Genomic DNA, 18067 nt, shown 5'->3' with positions numbered 1-18067 from the left:
ATAGCTCCAAACACTCAGATCGGTTTTGACTGTCCGTGACGTCACTCTACGCGACGCCAGACCCAGCTCTTTGGGTGGCACCACACTCGTCGCTGCACAGAAACTCCGGCAGTGAGTGCAGCACGAAGCATTGTTGTGTATAATCCTACCAGCCTCCTGCGGCGTTGCAAATGTCTAGTGCGTCTGAGATGTTCTGCACCTCTACTGGACAGTGATAAGGCCAATATACTGAGGTGACCTGCCTCCATCACATTTGTTGTTGTTGTTGTTGTCGCTGTCGCAATTATATGACATATATCAGACGCTCCGTTACTACAGCAACCTGTCAGATCAGTCAATAATGTAGCACAGTCTGAACAGAGCCATATCCAATTTGGACACTTGCTAAAAACAGTGTGGACAGTCAGCCCTAAAAATCTGATTTGAGTAGGAATCTGATTTGAATCAGATTCGCCTGCAGTCTGAACGCGGCCACTTGTTTACAAATATTTTGCATACAGGCAGTAGACTATATATAAAATATAATAGTAACACTTCAAAAACTCATGACAAAATACCCGGTTCTTTTGTGCATGGCTATATGGCTATATGTGGGTTCAATCCCATATGTTGTATCTGATCAACAGTTAATCTTTCATCTATACTGCACTAATGCAACTAAAACACTTCATACACTGATCTGAACACTTATATTTGTCTATCAGCATTAATACTTTGTTACTCATGACACAAAAATCAACACTAACAACAATGCAGCATTATAATATTGATCATTATTGTCTTTAAAGTATCTTTTATTTGTTCATATAGATGAAACCAAGAATCCATTACAACAAGGTCACTTCTTTATTGCATGGATTGTGCTATGTCACAGTCTACAGTATATCACAGTAATAAATCAGATCTGTAATATATTTCAATATTTTTTGCATAGAGTAATTGTACAAAATAAAAAGTAATTTCCAGTATTACAAAAGAGAACTATACATACTTACAAACTTGTATAGGATAGCTGCATGTATAGAGATACCACGGGGTTAGAAAATCCCGTCTTCTGTATTTGGCCACAAGTTCTCATCCAATCCATGGAGAACATCTGATAATGTGGCAGGTGGTCATAAACATTTGACCTCCAAGAGGAACAGAATTACACTACATGGTTGAGGAATGGAGAGTGAGTTGTCATAGAGATGAAAACAGACACTCAGTGCTCATAATGCATCTTTTTAGGTGTAGACTCAGCAGAATGTAGCAAACAGGAGGAAAATCGCGAGAAAAAACACACAAATTCAAATGCAACATGTCAGACTGACCTTTGTAATGTTAGGACGTGTACACTTTAGACGATGCATATATAGTATCTCAGAGTAGACACACAGCTGGAATATCTTACACAAACCAAAGTCCATAGTCTGGAACAACAATATGAGACAGTTTCATTATCCCTGCAAAATAGGATTTTTTAAAAAAAATATAGTGAAACCAACTGTGGTAATGAGTCAAGGGCTGATATTATAACTGCTTAAAGTAAAATTTTAGAATTAATTAAAAGATAAAAGAAAAAATCCTTCACCTTTCTTCTTTTTCTCAAACTTCAATAAAAATAAGCCTTTAAGGGAACACCAGAAGACCTAAGAAGATACAGAGGCACACTGAGAGACATGTTTTGGTATTACCTCATGGTGTAGCATTACATAAGACAAACTTATATGTTATTCTTTTACTCCCACGAATAGGAATAACATATTGTAGAGTGTTTCCATGTCTAACTCATAGTGTGATGAATATCAGCCCAGAAGACCACACACAGATGTAGAGTACACCTCTCAGCTGAACAAACTGACTGTGCTCACTGAGTGACTTCCTCAGTGTAGGATAAAGGTTTGAGCTCTGTGTGGGCAGCGGTGCCATTGGTTCCCAGTGCAGGAGGACATTTGTGATCCACAAGGAGGTCGTCCACAGGCTGGCAGAGCAACAACAAACGCTGAGGAAGGAAAAGATACAAAAGTCAGTGGAGACACTGTCAGAGCAGGAAAAACTGCATTCTTTATTACTAAATACAAGTTTGCAGTACTAGTATTACTGTCTGTCCATTTGTACACTATGTTGATAGCATACATTAAACATCTCCTGCCTTTTTACAATAAAGCTGGATGTAACTAAATTAAATGGAACCTTGAAAAACAACAATTTTCTCACAACCAACCAATACAATATATATATATTAATATGTTTCCCAGCGATATCCCTGTTAAAGTGGATTAAAGGATGAGGCTGGTGATTTCATATATTTTTTCAATTGTTAACAAAAGTTCAAAACCATCGTTTTCCACAGCCTGTCTGTGGTGCTCAGCCCTATGTCCTTCTGAAGACATGAATCTTTAAATACGGGTCACAATTTCATTGTTCGTTTTTTTAGCAAATATCACTGGAAAAGACTGTTAAATTATTAAACATGCCACAGTGTAACACCGATGTGTTTTTAGTGGTTTTTGGACAATAATAAATCTCCATAGCACAGAGGAATAAGATATATTGCTGCCTTTAAGCACATAATGGCTTGCATATGTTCAAAAGTCATCAGGTCATATTTTCCAGATAATCTATTCCTATGGGTGCTTTCTGGAAAACTGTTCATATGGAAGGTGTTCTGAGAAATCCTGTTAAGAGATCCCTGAGCCAGGAATCATACTGTACACAAAGCCAAACTGTACTTCAGTAACCCCTGCACATAGCCAGAATCAAACAGCTCCAGGCAAACTTAAATATATTAATCTGTGTCAGTCATCCAGACAGAGACACAGAGCTCTTTAAGAGTAGTGGACCACTGACCTTTTAATCAAAATATGATTTTTCTAAACATTTATTCTATTTATTTATTTTTTTACTTACTTCATAAATGCATCCCTGACAGCAGCAAAGTTATGTTTTTTTTTTTTTTATTTACTGCCAATGAGTACAAACTGATCATAATCTATATGAGGTTTAAAGTTGGACGGATCCACATCAGCAAGTCAGTAATCACTTTGTCAAACTCTGAGCATTCCAGTGCTGCTCTGTGGGTTATTTGAAACATAATAAACTTCACAGCAGGGGTTAGAGAGGAATTTGGAAGGTGAGAACAGTCAGGCTTACCTTGCTGATCTCTGCTCTTTTTTGATCACACGCTGAGCTGTTCTTTATAATAACCTCATGAATTTATAACACAGAGCTTTTTATGTGTTCCTGGATAAGTGGTACATCACATCTTCTTCTCTCACTTCTTCTTCTGCAACAATTAAGTTAACAGGACCATCACTTTGTGTGATGATCTGCCAGGGGAGGCTTCTCTGCTGCCTGTCTGTCTCTTTGTCTCTGTGTGTGTGTGTGTGTGTGTGTGTGTGTGTGTGCGTGTGTGTGTGTGTGTGTGTGTGTGTGTATGTCTGCTCATTTGTCTCGCTCTGTGTTAAGACACCAAGATTTATTCACTTATCAATCAAAGGCGCAGGCACACAGTTCTGGATCGTTCCAGCCCACTTTAACCCCTGCTTGACAATACTTACATAATTCAGAAAACAAATCATGCTCACCTGTCGGAGAGTGCCTTTTCCCTGCATTATTTTATGCAACACAAACAGTGGGATGAGGGAGAGGGAGACAGTGGCAATGAACCAGCCCAAGATGTTGGCCCACAGTGGATAAACATAAGAGTGACTGAACTTCAGTGGGGAGTATTTGACAATAGAGAAGATGAAGGTGCCCTGTGATAAGAGGAGACAAAGGATTAATGTTAGGTTAACAGTTATCAAGTTTCACAAGTTACAGTATGTAACTAGATAAATGTGACACTGAAAAGTCAAGACAAGCCTTATTGTCAAGACAATAACCCAGAGTCTTTATGTACTGGAAATCTGGACATACAGCCACAACACCGTGTGCTGCAGTCTCTCTTTTTGTGATTTGATATGTGTGTTTGCATTTCTGCCCTGTGTGCCTGAGTGATGCTTTATTCTGCTGTTAATTTCATAAGAAGTGGCAGCCTACTACGTTTACGTAGCTTAACTGCTACATGAACATATGGACACCAACTGTGATGTCCATACTTCATATTTATTGTCTCCAATTGTTTATGGTTTCCTCTTTTCTGATTAATCCTGATAAGGCTGTGCTGAGGGAGGCAGTTGGTTGTAGATTTATAACTGGTAAACAGTTGAATGCACAGGCTGCAAAGTTCCTGACTGAAATTTATCAGTTGGTTTCACTGTGGTTGTTGTACTCAATGGCATGTTTGCACTCTTTCCACCCCTGGATGACAGTAGTTGAAGTTGGGTGTATGGGGTGTAAAGTTCAAAAGAGGGAAAGGTAAAGATGGGTGCTATACTGTTGTAGAAATACAATAAATCTGCCGTCTATGTTTGTGTATCCACTGTTTTGTGCATCAGTTGTGTGTCTATGATTGATCCCCACCTTAATTATCACTGGGGTGGTCCTCTTTTTTTCCCTCTCATCAATTTTACTGTACATACCATGTTACATGAAACATCATACATCAAACAGACATGAGAGAGATAGCAGCGCAGAGAGGAAACAGATCGACCCCATAACAGTGAATGAAAGGACTCACAAAACAGATGATGGGGGTAATGTAGCGCCAGCAGCATTTCATGAACGGGTATGGACGATAACCAATCATGTCTGTGATGTTGCCATAGAAACGGTCAGCACCTTTAGGGAAAAGAAAAGATAACAGAAAGATCAGTCTAATCTTTGGGATCAATTTATCAACATATCACATGTGTATACAGTAGTCTTGGCCCCACTAATAGTTGGAAATAGTTGGAACCCTAGTTTTTCATACTGTGTTGAAGACAGGGTCTAGTCTCCGCATGGTTGGTTGTATTGTCTGTCACTTACCGTAGACCCAGCCAATGCTGACAGACTGACAGAAGGAGAGGAGGAGCAGGGTGGTGCCACTGCAGACATGATGATCCAACAGCTGGAGCAGGTACATCCCTCCCTAAAAACAAGGATGGTGATCACAATTTTCATCAACATAAACAGTTGACAATTTCATACAAAACTTATCCTGCAAAACAATTTTTGCGCTGAGCTGTAAAAGGACTTTTTATAATCATCCGAATCTTTGCATTTCATCAAATTTTCACCAGTTATTTGAATAAATACTGATAAACAAAAATAATGAGCCCAAACCCCAACAACGATGACAAACAGCCATGATCACATTATCATCTTAAGCAACACTAGTGATGCAATAAATCAGCATCACCATTAGCAAATTCATTATCAACAAAGGATATAAAGGATATTCTTAGCTTCAGTGATTTAAGACAGACACTAATCCTGTAATCAAATCATCCATTCAAAATGTTGAATTCAGCACTGGCTTCACTAAAGCTTCAGTTAAATTATTTAAGCATTTACTGTTGTTTCATTTGAATGGAAAATTCCCTGTGAAGGTTGTTGTTTGGTTGTTGTAACAGCAGAAAACTGGCAAGAACACTCTGCTGGATGGTTTTCCACATTCTCTCTAGCAGAGCAGCAGAGGGAGGGTTGGAGTGCAACCAAAGCCAGTTTTTCTGTTTTTGTAACTGGGGTGTAGCAGCTTGACTACCGCCACTCTCATATCTTTAAGTTCAGTGTGAAACTGTAGCCAGCAGCTGTTGAATGGGAACAGGAGGCGATGGCTAGCCTAGCAGCCAAGAGACAGTCCTACTCATAACTTCCTGTAAAACAAAAAATTGTCATTTTTACCCTTCATTCTTTTGTACTGATTAAACAAACGAAAAATGTGTTGATTTGCGTGCTTAGAGATGCTGGTATAGCCAGGTTTTGTTACCATTAGACAGGGTAGCTGTACCCACGGTTTGCAGTGTTTGTATGTATTATCTTTTGAGTTGTTTTTTAAATGACCAATGCATAGTCCATCAGTGAGGTTACAGATTGCAACTCCTCTTGCCCCGGCCTTTCCAAGAATCATCAGTGGCCATCGGATAACATAAAAATGCAAAAGGCCCTCTCTAGAGGCAGTGTTTGGTTTGTCAGTTCCAGACTACTGTAGAAACATGGCAAGCTACATGGAAGAGGATCCACTTCATGTGTAGATGGGCAGCTCTAAGTACAGGTGTGAACACACCTAAAACGCATCAAGGACGCTCGCTTGCTCGCTCTTTCTCTCTCTCTCAAAAACACATTCACAACAGACCCATCTGTCATAGTCCGACTGGTTAAGAAGAAAAACACATTCTTGTTTATTTGCGTATTGTGTGGGGAAGTGAGATCCAATCACAAGTGATCACTTGAGACCTATCCTAATGCCAGGTATGAACTGACATGCTTAGAGCTGTCAACTTGTGATTGGATCACCTGTTAATGCCATGTCTGAACGAGGTCTTAGTTTCATTCGATTATACACTAATGAAAACAAAATTATGAATATTATATTTCATTTCTGCCAATAGATCCCCCCAAATCCTACACATTGGTCCTTTAATCAGTTTTGTTTCTTTTATTCTGGCTATACTGCTTTCTCTTCTTTGCTTTCTGTAATATTTTACCAGTTTCTAAAATATTAAATGCAGTATAAATAATATGGAAGAAAACACTGAGACAGTGTTATGGAATTTACTGTACAAACCTCAGTGACCAGTGGGAGTCCCAGCAAACAGCAGGTACAGCAGATAGCCAGCAGAAGGAGCTCACGTCTGCAGCCCTGACGCAGGTAAGTTGGGAACAGATCAACCAGTGATGTCATCAAGCACTCCAGACCAACAAACTGGGAGGAGTCAGTGGGAGGAAAGAGAGTTAGAGCTTTGATCATTCATTCATTCATTCATTCATTCAAAGGTGTTTTTATGGTACCTGACTATCCAGTGCAAGCAGAATGATCATGATGAAGAAACACACTGACCACACCTGAGGGAAAGGCATCATGGCTACTGCACGTGGGTAGACAATGAAAGCCAACCCTGGGCCTAGACACAAACACACACACACACACACACACACACACACACACACAAAGATTGCAACAAGATATGATAAATAAATAAATAAAATGTGACAGACAAATATGCGACTTGTGTGCACTAACACTATGTGAATCTCACTTTCCTGTGTTGACGATGTTCACTTTTGAATGTGTGATTTTCACAAGATTGAGAGTGATCAAGCCAGACTTTCAGAAATGTGGACAGTGGCAGAAAGAGCCCAACACACAACAACTTGAGAAAGGAAGCAAATGGAGCAAGAATATTCAGTAAATTGATTGTTTTGATGCTGCATTTGAAACATGGCGATAAAGAAAACACAAGTGAAGACTGAAAACAACTAGAGAAAAGCTGCAGTGTGAACAGAACTAGAAATGAAGTAGTTTCTGACCAGTTTCTAGACCACTGTAAATTTGACTTTTGATAATGTCTCCCACTTTAACATCTCACTTGCATTAAAAGATGAAATATTTCCAATGTTTTTTGTTTTAGTATCTGGTCTGGTGACATTTTCATGTTAGTGCACATACACGTGCATCTTAGTGCACCTAGTGTGAGTCACTTCTATCAAACCATTGGTCCTCCCCACGTGTATAAAGACACAGGGACCGCCCACATGTGAGATGAAACAGTGCAGTACGCTGTGTACAGGTGAAAGCAACCAGTCAGAATTTCCTTCGATAAAGAAACCATGTATTCCCCAAAAAGGCTGTGTATTTCCAATGTTTGATCTCACACTAGCACAATGGTCGTTGGGGTATACCATCAAACTACAGTGTTAACAGTTCAACTTTCCGCATGCTGCCCCCCTAAATCTTAACTTAAAGCAGTGTAGAGGTTTTGCTGTACACTACATAGATACAGTGGCCCTTTCAGCTAAATGCTAATGTTGGCATGCTTTCATGCTCACACTGACGATGCTGGCAGGCAAATGGTGACCAGCTCTATGTAAAGATATAGAGGAGTAACTGTATGAAGCTACACCTCCTCTGTATGCGTTGTAACCTGAGTTTCTCTCTTCTTTGTTTTGGTATCAGATCTGGCAGCGCTTTTCTTAGTGCATGTGAGCCCTTTCTATCAAACCGTTGGTCCTCCCAACGTTTGTAAAGACACAGGGACTGCCAACATGTGAGATGGCATAGTGCAGTGCGCTGTGTTCAGGTGAAAGAGATATGACCAAAGCACAGGAGGACTGGCCATGGGGTTTTTTGGCTCAAATCCTGGTTGGCCAGTAGACTGTCCAAACATCCATAAAGTTTTGGAAGTTTTTAACATCTTGAGCTCTGCATTCCTATTGCTTTCTGGTTAGTTGTAATCATGTTCACCTGAACTGAACTACAAGCCTCAAGTTAAAGCTAAAATATCAAAAGGAGAAAAACTTAAGATGACAGAAGAAGTTATCAAGTCTGCCAGAAAGCTTCTTAAGTTGGAAAATTAAAGGCTAAGGATAAAGAAACATCACAAGATTTGGCACAGTTCCTACAAAGGGGAAAGAAGTTGTGTCTGTGCAGGGTGCAATATCTGACTATATCACAGGCTTCCTTAAAAAGATTCACAGGAAATTAATTATAACTGTAACTCTAATTCTCCCTCTAAAGTTGAACTTAACTGAGCCTGTACCTACCAGATTCTGCCACCTCGGAAATATCCACTCCTTGTTCGTATGTCATGAAACCCAAAACAGAGAAAATGGCAAAGCCTGCCACAATGCTGGTGGCACTGTTCAGCAGACACAAGTAGAAACAGTCCCTGAAATGAAAATGAATCCAGTTCTAGAAATGTGCACACAACTGGGGAGTGGATGCATGGATACAAAGTGATGCAGAGTTGGATGCTCATTTTCCAAGGCAGGAGAAGAATTTATTAATTCCCTGTGTTAATCACACCCCAGTGGAATGTTTTGACCTTATGCTTAATTTCAATCAGATTTTTATGTCCTTCTGAACACATTCCTGACTCTCAAATTGTACTTAAAAGCAAATAAAAGTACCCACACACAAAAACAATCTACCCTGCAAATTAATTATGTAACAGACAAAAAACCCCACCTTCCTTTAATTCCTTAAACTTCTTTTAAGGATTCAGAGAAGATAACATTTCATTCCTAGCAGGATAGTTTCGACAGATTAGCATAGCACTTACCTGTAACAGTCATTGTTGTAAGTGTTGTAACTCCCAAGAGAGGTTAGGAACCCAAGGCCAATGGCATAAGAAAAGAAGATCTGAGTACCGGCATCCATCCAAACCTGAGAATTTCAAACAGATGCCTGTGTGTGTTTATTTGCATGTCACTGAGGAAACAATGTAGTGGTTCTGGTATAAATATTGTCTGTGTGGTCTTACCTGGGGATCTGAAAGGCGTGAGATATCAGGGTAGAGGTAGTAAATGATGCCATGCATTGCCCCTGGTAGGGTAACACCACGTATGAGCAAAACCAACAGCATAATGAAGGGGAACGTGGCTGTGAAGAAGGCTGCCTGAAAGAAAAGAGCATCCACATCTGCAGTGTCAGACTGAAACTAATGATTGTTTTCATTATTGATTAATCTATACATTATTTTTTAATTAATCGATTAATTAGTCTATAAAATGTCAACATAGTAAAATGTCCATCACAATTTCTGAGAAGCCAGCATGAGTTCTACAAATGTCTTGTTTTGTCAAATCCTCACATTTGGAAGGCTGCAAAACAGCAAATCCTCAACATTTTTTTAATGACTTGAACAATTGACAATAGATGACAATAGATAATAGATAGATGATCATTCTGATGATCATTCTGGCTTCCGATGTGGCATCTGGTTTAGAACCATATCCACTGCATTCTTGTTCCTGCTAATTATATTCAATTTGACAGTTTGTTTCATTGATTGTGACTGGTCTCGAATTATCAGCAGAGTCAAGTTGGAATATGATCAACTACATAATGTGTGTTGCCAAATCTCTTCCAAAATCACCAGCCCTCAGTCATTTTATGGACCTAAACTATGAAATGTGACCCCAGATGACACAATCTCTGACTGGAAGTGTTTTAATAACTTTATGAAGTGGGCCCTGTGTCTGTGGAAAGGTATTCCTCCCAAAACACTGGAGCTTTGTGTATTTCTACAATGACGTATGCAATGAAATCTGAAATTGATGGAAAATAAATTCATTCATTCAGAGACACTTACGTCAGGGAACTGGCCATTTACTGACAATATTTTTAATGTTAGCATGCAAGACTGTGCTTATTAAGGGAGCTCTAAAGAAACTAGCCCTATTGCTGTGCAGAGCAAGTCTGCACACTCTGCACAGCAACTCTTGGTTGGGGCATTGCAGCAGTATTGGCAGTACTGGCAATAATGACAGCTGGCAGGTTATGCAGGCCCCTGTTGTGCATGTATGAATATAAGTGGATGGAATTTACCTGCTGAAAACAACTGATAGTGTATTAATGAGCCAGATGTGAAAGCATGAATAAAAACAATTTAAAAGATAATCAGCTGATGCAAATGCATGTGAGTGTTTTGGCTGAACTAACACAGTGCCCCCTTTATCCTTCAGAGGCCATTTAATAAAATTTTGACGTAAACAAGGTCTAATTTAAACTGATTTATACAAATTTTACATTGGAGAAACAAACACTGTGCAACTCTCTCATTACATCTGTATTTGTCTTAGAACAATAAAATTTTAAGCAGAATATTGTATAATATTATATACAATTGTATAATATAATATTATAATGTTTTTACCAAAACGTGAGAAACATATGTGAATGTTGTACAGTGTTTCAGAAGCTAACCTTTCCAGTGGACTTGATGCCCTTCCAAACGCAGAAATAGCAAATGATCCAGGTCAGGATGAGACACAAAGCCAGTTCCCATCTAATACTGCCCACTTCCTCAATACCACTAGAGATTTTCAAAACCCGGTGCCTGTATGGGAGAGGGGGAGAGGGGGCGGGGGGGGTGGGGGGGGGGGGGGGGGGGGGGCGGGGGGAGCAATGGTGTGGGTGAGAGGGAGAGCAAAACATGAAGTGACAAGTGAAAGGAAGGGAGAGTGAATTGAATACAGAGAGGAAGATTTCAAGATGTGGGGGTGAATGAATGACAAGGACTGGGGGGAGTGACTCAGAAGTGGGCAGACCTTTATTTGTTTGCCTCTCTCCTACTCTCTGTGCTCAGATATCCAGTATTTTATTACAGCCGAATTTCAAATAAAGCTGTTCTCATTTACATACAGAGGAAGTTTGAAATAGTAACTGAAACGCCCAAAAGCCCATTAAAACTACTTGTTAAACAGCAGTCACTGACAAGCTGCTGCTCTGCTGCTGCTAAAATCCTGATTCTCTAACCGTGACGTCATCTGATAAAACACCAAACACATGAATTAAAGATGAAGGTTGTGCTGTGTCCGGCTATATTTACATATAAAATAATGACTCCATCAGTCACAGGCATTTATAGGGCTGGCCGTGCTGTGGGTGGGAATGGAGGGAGGGGAGAGAGCAATGGAATGATTTGGCATTGAGAAAAGAGAAGGGGGCAATTAGGGTGAAAGGCAGGGATTAAAAGGAAAAAAACAGCATTTAGTTAATGTTGTGTGCATTGAGCACATGCTTACTGCCAGAACTCCACAACAGGAAGAGTGATGTTCAGTCTGGATGTCATGCTTAAGCTCACATTTGGATGGTTGAAGTCCACGCAGGAGTCTAATATAAAAGAATAAAACATGTAAAAATGCACATTTTCAAAGTTACAGATGTACTACACTGTACATTTACTAAGACAGTTTCATCACATTCTGGTCATGAAAAAATAAATAATGAGTCATACCACACATATCTGAATTCCTCAAGGTGTCAACATTCTTTATGTGAAGAAATTGAGTGTGTATGATATTTTTTTTATAAAGTATGGCTCATTATTTTGTTGCAGTTGACACAGAAATATTTTTCAGTCATACGTTTGATAACTTGGTTCATTGTCTCCTTAGTGTAGGCCCACAAATGACATACAGTGCATTCAGAAAGTATTCACGACCCTTCAAACCCCAGGCCCCTTAGGAAGAGTCCTGGCTGTTTGAAATGTCTTCCATTTCAGAATAATGGAGGCCACTGTGCTGCTGGGAGAGTTCAGTGCAGGGGAAATGTTTTTGCATCCTTTCCCAGATCTGTGCCTCGACACAGTCCTGTCTCTGAGCTCTGCAGGCTGTTCCTTCCTCCTCATGGCTCGGTTTTGGCTCTGATATGTATTGTCAGCTCTGAGAGCTTTTGTATACATTATGTATATTCAAAACCATGTCCAAGCAACAGAATTTACCACAATTTCCACAGTGGACTCCAGTCAAGACATGATCGAGAGAAATGGTAGGCACCTGATTCAATGATGATTTCAAGTGCATAACAAAAGGCCTGATTAATTATGTCAAATTTATATTTCAATTCATACTGATGTCACAGTACACTTGGATTCACCCTACAAGTGAAATCCCAGTATTTTTTTCAACAATATTTCGCAGAAATTAGTAATCAAACACTTACTAAATGTTAACATAGGAGAAACTCTTCATGCCAATTTTCAGCTATTTCAGCTACAGGACATGTTACCTGTGTTCCATTCGTGTCCACATGTGGCCCAAGGCAAATCCGCACTGAAGGATGAGAACAGGTAAAAGAACGCCCACGCCATAATAATGATGTAGGAGGTTGCACTGAAAGTGATGATTAAGTGACTGGCATAGCCCATGCCTGAGAAAAACAGGAATATAAGATAAGTGAGGTTGGCGTGGAGTTTTGGGGTTTTTTTTGTACTTTTAAATGTGCATTTCATACACAGCACCTAGTAGGGTCAGTGAATGTCAGTGATCATACATGGAAAAGCCAAGACTTATGTACAGATTTGCAATGTGCCAAGTGTGTCTCCAAGACACTTGATTTTTGAAGCATTCAAATGTTCAGTGGGAGCTAAAGTGTTTTTTTTTATCATTATAATTATTTATCTACATACAATGCAAGACACATTCTAACAGGTTACAAGAACAAGATACTGATCTATCACAGGGTTAATTTACGACCCCTGCCTCCAGTTAGGCTTTTCTACATAATAAGTTCATAACAGAATCTTCACTGCCAAGAGGACACTAGTTAAATTAAACACGTAATAGTGACATTCGCATATATAAGACATGATCATATAATAATTATAATATTTACATCACATTACAATCATTTTACATGTGTTGTGAATGGTCCGTGTGCAGGTGTGTGTGGTCTCTCATTGAGGGCAGTATATGTGTATGTACACAATATTTATTTGAAAATGTGTGTTCATGTGCACGCATGTTCATCATGCCACATACATATTTGCAGACTTGCAAAGGAAAAATAAAATGTTCTGAGACTTCCGCTACAAATGCATTGTATTATTAGTATTATGTAAAACCATGTCAACAACCTTCCCAGTGGGTGTTGGGGACCTCTGCTGGTGACTTTATAGACGCTCTTTACTTGGGTATGGAATATGGATAACAGTTTCTATAATATTAATTAATTCCACTCAGCTCAAATAATATCTCTATATATCACACTAACTGCTTATTTTAGCTTAATTTGAAGCTACAGGCAATCAGTTCTTTCGCAACGTGCCTCGTCCTTCTGACAGCAAAGCTCCCACACATTTCACTTTTATTATGACAGGTTAATTGTACTACCGGTTCACTTCCTTCATTCATTTCAATCACCTGTGTGCTTTTATTCGCAAGGGAGACATGGGGGATTGAAACTGCATCAAACCAATGAACGGGCCCATACCCAGTTTTCATGGACATTGGAAAAACGGAAACGGTTTTTAGTTTTGGTGTTTTTCTTTTTTAAGGGGAAACATCAATTTAGTGCACTGAAACTGTCTGTTGAGTAAAGAGTGATTAAAAACACAGAAAAAAGTTTCTGTTCCAACCCAAAACTGTCGTGAGACGGTCAAAAGGACAGGCTACGTGCGTAATTACGCACTCGGTGTCCGGGGAAAATGACAAATATGATCATGTATTGTACCATCATGAATCAAAATAAAATACAGGGAAATCATTTCATATTTTACCTTGGAAAAGTGGACAGATCTTTCTCCAGCAGGTGATTCCCCCCTGACTGGTGTATTGTCCCAAAGCAGTCTCAAGGAAGAACAAGGGGATCCCGCATGTAAACATAAACAAGATGTATGGGATGAAGAATACACCTGCAAGAAAAATAGGCTCTTTACTTGTCAATTCGCCGAGAGAGAAGTTGGCAGATGAGGAAATAATCCTCAATACTCGTCCCAGGTTTCGGAAACGCGCTTGTCTAGTGAGGGAAAAAGTTGCCATGTAAAAACACTCACCTCCGCCGTTTCTATAGCACAGGTAGGGGAACCTCCATATATTCCCGGGTCCGATGACGGCGCCCATCACGGTCAGGATGAACTCCGCTTTGTTCCCCCAGTGTCCCCGCTCCTCCAGCTCTTTAGATTTCTCTGGGCATCTGTCTGGCACGGCAAGTGTGTACGCGCCTTTCTTTTCGTTCATGGCTCTCTTTATATGACTTGACAGCTTGTTTCCTCGGAGCACACTGGGACAACTTCTCCTGCACCCACGTAAAATGCAGTGATTACTCGCCGAAAGCTCGCCCACTAAAGTTGGCACACACCGCGCGTAAAGATGAAGCTGAGGGTGATGCGGGCGTTTTGAAGCAAAGTGTAGATGTGGCAGCAGCTCGGATAGCCTTGTGTCTGGGAATGATGTCGGCTCGCTGCAACTATTTAAGTTGTAGTTATGTGAATGCGTGTGTGGCTGGGGGGGTGGGGGTGGGGTTGGGTGGGGGGTTGGGGGGCTGGAGGGGCATGACATGTAAAAGATGCTTGGAGACAGTGCACGAGGGGCGGTGCAGATCGACTGTTCCGCCTGAACTCATCTGACGCCAAGGCCCGACGACATTGTTGAACTGAGTCGAGTATAAATGAAATAGCTTGGCATGTTTGTACACATGACAACACGTGGGACGTGCTCATTACAATACATTTCCTGTCACTCACAGGCAGGGAAGCCAGCCACACTGAACGCACTCTACAGCCTGGGAGTGGAAAGAGCTCAGTTCTTTGCTTTCCACCACACACACACACACACACACAAACACACGCACAGGATGTCTGTCTGAGTTTCAGATGACCTTTAGATGGCACTGCGTCTCATTCCGTTTGCACTGCATAATCCATGGCGACACATGGTGCTGCACAGTATGTGAAGCACATATCAACAGTTAGAAATAATTTACCAGATTAACTGTTTGGAGGACATGTGTTCATTTGAACTCAATCTAACTTTTTTTTTTTTTTTTTTTTTTTTTTTTTTTACCCACTCCTGATAATTACACTACTTTAGCTTCACTAGGAGCTCAGAAACATAGACTGGAATAACCGTAGATGAAGCACAAGGTAAGATGCAAATTATAACATTTAGTGAAATGAACTTGCAGATGATAATTCACAACATTTAAATAACATTAATTAAAATAAAATAAAATAAAATAAAATTACAAAGAAAATGAGCCCTTTAAAGTAACAAGTCTTCAGAGAATCAATAGTCAATGAAGTCTATCTTCTTCTGTGATCACTACCATATCGGGCAATCCATTGCCTGCACTCCTCTTAGTGTTTGGGGCTGTCCTGTGAGTTTCTGGGATAGTATGCACTCTGTGGGTGCATGGGGGCAGTGCTGGCGACCACCACCAGGTGGAGTATTGATGCCTGAGGTCTGGGTTCCAGGCAGAATCAGGCTGGGAGGGTTGCCACCATGGATGCATTATAAAACATCCATGGTTGTCACCTTCTAAGTGAAGACGGTGGACTCCCCATGAGTGGATGGGACCCCACAGTCTATGATGGAGCCTGAGATGCCATTCGTCTGGCTGTCACTTCAATCCAGACGTCTGATGACTAAAATCCTTCATCCAGTTAAAATGTATAGTTGAAAACAACCAAGGTTTTAAAGTGTATTTTAAATGTGGCTAAGAACAAGATAAGTCAATTTGTAACTTCTGGCAAGCAACCAAATTGTTTTAAAAACGTTTATTTAAAAAGACTCAGGCAAACCCCAGTGCTGAGGCATGCCCATAGGGGGTGTGACGTCCTCCAATTGACTGTGGAAAAGTTACATATTATAACTTTAAAATGCACAATTTTAATTTGGAGTTGTATTCTTTTCCTTATTGCAACATGGTTAAATATGAATGATATATCAATACAATGTAACAACAAAGTAGTGTTGTTGTTTTTTTTTTTGTTTTTTTCTCTCAGTTTAACAAGTAGAGATATGATCAGCCCCTCAGCAGTGTTTGGGTGCTAATGTTGGTATTCGTGTGTGCGGTGCTGCATGAGCTGTGTGTGGAAAAGTGTGTCCAGCGCTGTAGTTAGTAATTGCTGACTATGCGGAGGCAGTGATGTTAAAGCAAGATCTTGAAGGTGTAAGTATGTAAGTTATAGTGTTAATATTTTACTGTAGATGTGAGAGCATGTTAATGTTACAAGTGCTTTCACTACAGAGTGGACGTTGCACAAATTAACAAGGCCTCATTTAACATGCTTTAGTAGGCTATAAATGTTGCAAAAAAAATAAATAAATAAAATAAATGGATAAGACAAAATCTGAAAGTCCTCTTTGTAAAACAGGTATTATGGACTGAGCAAGAGCCACTTCTGAAGAACTGTGATGGCAAGCCTCAGAGGAAGACACATCTGCTGATTAGCCGCTGGTAAAAACCAGTAAAGAGTGAGAGACAGGGAATGACATGCAGTAAATATGCGTGACCAGGACTTGCCTGCTTGGTGGATTAGTGGGTACTTGATGTGTGTCCTGACCACTGAGCTTTTGGATCACCCCTATATTAGATTTGATCCAAAGGTCCATTTGTTACAGAGAGGACTTCTCTGTGGATAATTCAGCTGCCTGTAAAAACATCCAAAACGTCTGTTTCATAAGTTATCAAAGAAACAAAAGGTAAGGAGTCTCAGTTTCCAGCCATTTTAAAATTCTCTGTGTCCACCAAAAAGTGTTGGTGAATCACCAATTTTTTTAAAGTGACATTGCTTTGTTCTGTGTTTCTATTGGTTTTAATCCCCTTGTCCGTTATTATGGAGGGCAGGACACCTCTGCAGATAATTCGGCTGCCATAAAAAAAACTCCAGAAAGTCTGGTTCATAAATTAGCAGTTAGTTAGATTAGTAGTAATCTTAACTCTCAATCTTTCCTTGTTCTCCTGTGCCCACCGAACAGCGCCAGTGAATATCTGATTTCTAAAGTGACACTGATTTATTTGGTGTTTCAACCGATTTGGGGCTGATTCATAAGTTAGCAGTTGGTTAGTTACATTAGAAGTCTTAGCTCCCAACCCTTACCTACTGTCCTTAGTCTTAATATTTAATATTTATATGATGATAAATGAAGATCTTTATAAATATCATCATTTATTATTGAATTGTCAGGATGCAAAAACTGTATGATCCTGTCCTGCCTCAGTTTAGAGCTTCTCATACCTATCATTACATTTGAATGTAGTGATATGCATGTACAAATACAAATGATCTAACTTATTGAACCCACAGATTGTAGGCATAAGCAGCTAAGCTGTCATCAATATCCTCAACACACTCTCAGGATCACATCAGTCTGTTAATATTCAGTCTAAGACGGTGTTCCCCCAAGGAAAATGGTATAAATTGATTTTTTTCTTAAAAAAAAAAAAAAATGTTGCACCGAGAATTTTCTTCCAGTGTTAACAAATCTCCAATCTTGCTTTTTTGTCTTGGCATGGCATGATAATGCCAACATTATAATATTATCAGGACTTCCCTCTCCACTCAGAGATGAGTAGATTAAAACAGTATTAAGTTATTGTCAATATATGGAAACCATGGATTACTCAGGTTGAACAGCAGCACTTGAAAATGTGTTAAAATGAGAATAATATTTAGTGAGCCCTGTTAATGGGAACAATACCACCCCCAATGTTTTATTCTGGGTTCATAAAAAAATAAAAAATATTATTTTATTTTTTTTATCCTATATTTAC

At 39.7% G+C, this 18067-nt stretch overlaps 1 protein-coding gene across 1 annotated transcript; it reads right to left on the bottom strand.

The window, feature by feature from the left end:
• Positions 1 to 823: 823 nt before the first annotated feature.
• On the bottom strand, positions 824 to 14745 carry LOC139607655 (sodium- and chloride-dependent GABA transporter 2-like). The gene is made up of 14 exons (XM_071460723.1): positions 14346 to 14745; positions 14070 to 14204; positions 12581 to 12721; positions 11596 to 11683; positions 10775 to 10907; positions 9330 to 9464; positions 9129 to 9232; positions 8611 to 8735; positions 6859 to 6971; positions 6635 to 6772; positions 4894 to 4996; positions 4604 to 4704; positions 3570 to 3740; positions 824 to 1984 (listed from the first exon to the last, which is right to left on the bottom strand). The coding sequence occupies exons 1-14, from the start codon at positions 14527 to 14529 to the stop codon at positions 1850 to 1852; spliced, it is 1806 nt and encodes a 601-aa protein (XP_071316824.1). The 5' UTR covers positions 14530 to 14745; the 3' UTR covers positions 824 to 1849.
• Between the last annotated feature and the right edge of the window lie 3322 nt (positions 14746 to 18067).

The sequence above is a fragment of the Trachinotus anak genome, unplaced genomic scaffold, assembly GCF_046630095.1.
Source record: "Trachinotus anak isolate AG129_WGS33_773 ecotype Australia unplaced genomic scaffold, CSIRO_AGI_Tana_v1 ptg000024l, whole genome shotgun sequence".
Classification (NCBI taxonomy): Eukaryota; Metazoa; Chordata; class Actinopteri; order Carangiformes; family Carangidae; genus Trachinotus; species Trachinotus anak.
Note: the sequence above shows the minus strand (reverse complement) of the source record. Positions and strands in the feature narration are given on the sequence as shown.

Coding starts and splice junctions, on each gene's coding strand:
- LOC139607655 (XM_071460723.1), bottom strand. CDS start 14,529: ATGAACGAAAAGAAAGGCGCGTACACACTTGCCGTGCCAGACAGATGC. Junction 9,233..9,329: donor CACGCCTTTCAGATCCCCAG/GTAAGACCACAC, acceptor TGAAATTCTCAG/GTTTGGATGGATGCCGGTAC. Junction 6,773..6,858: donor TGCTTGCACTGGATAGTCAG/GTACCATAAAAA, acceptor GACTCCTCCCAG/TTTGTTGGTCTGGAGTGCTT.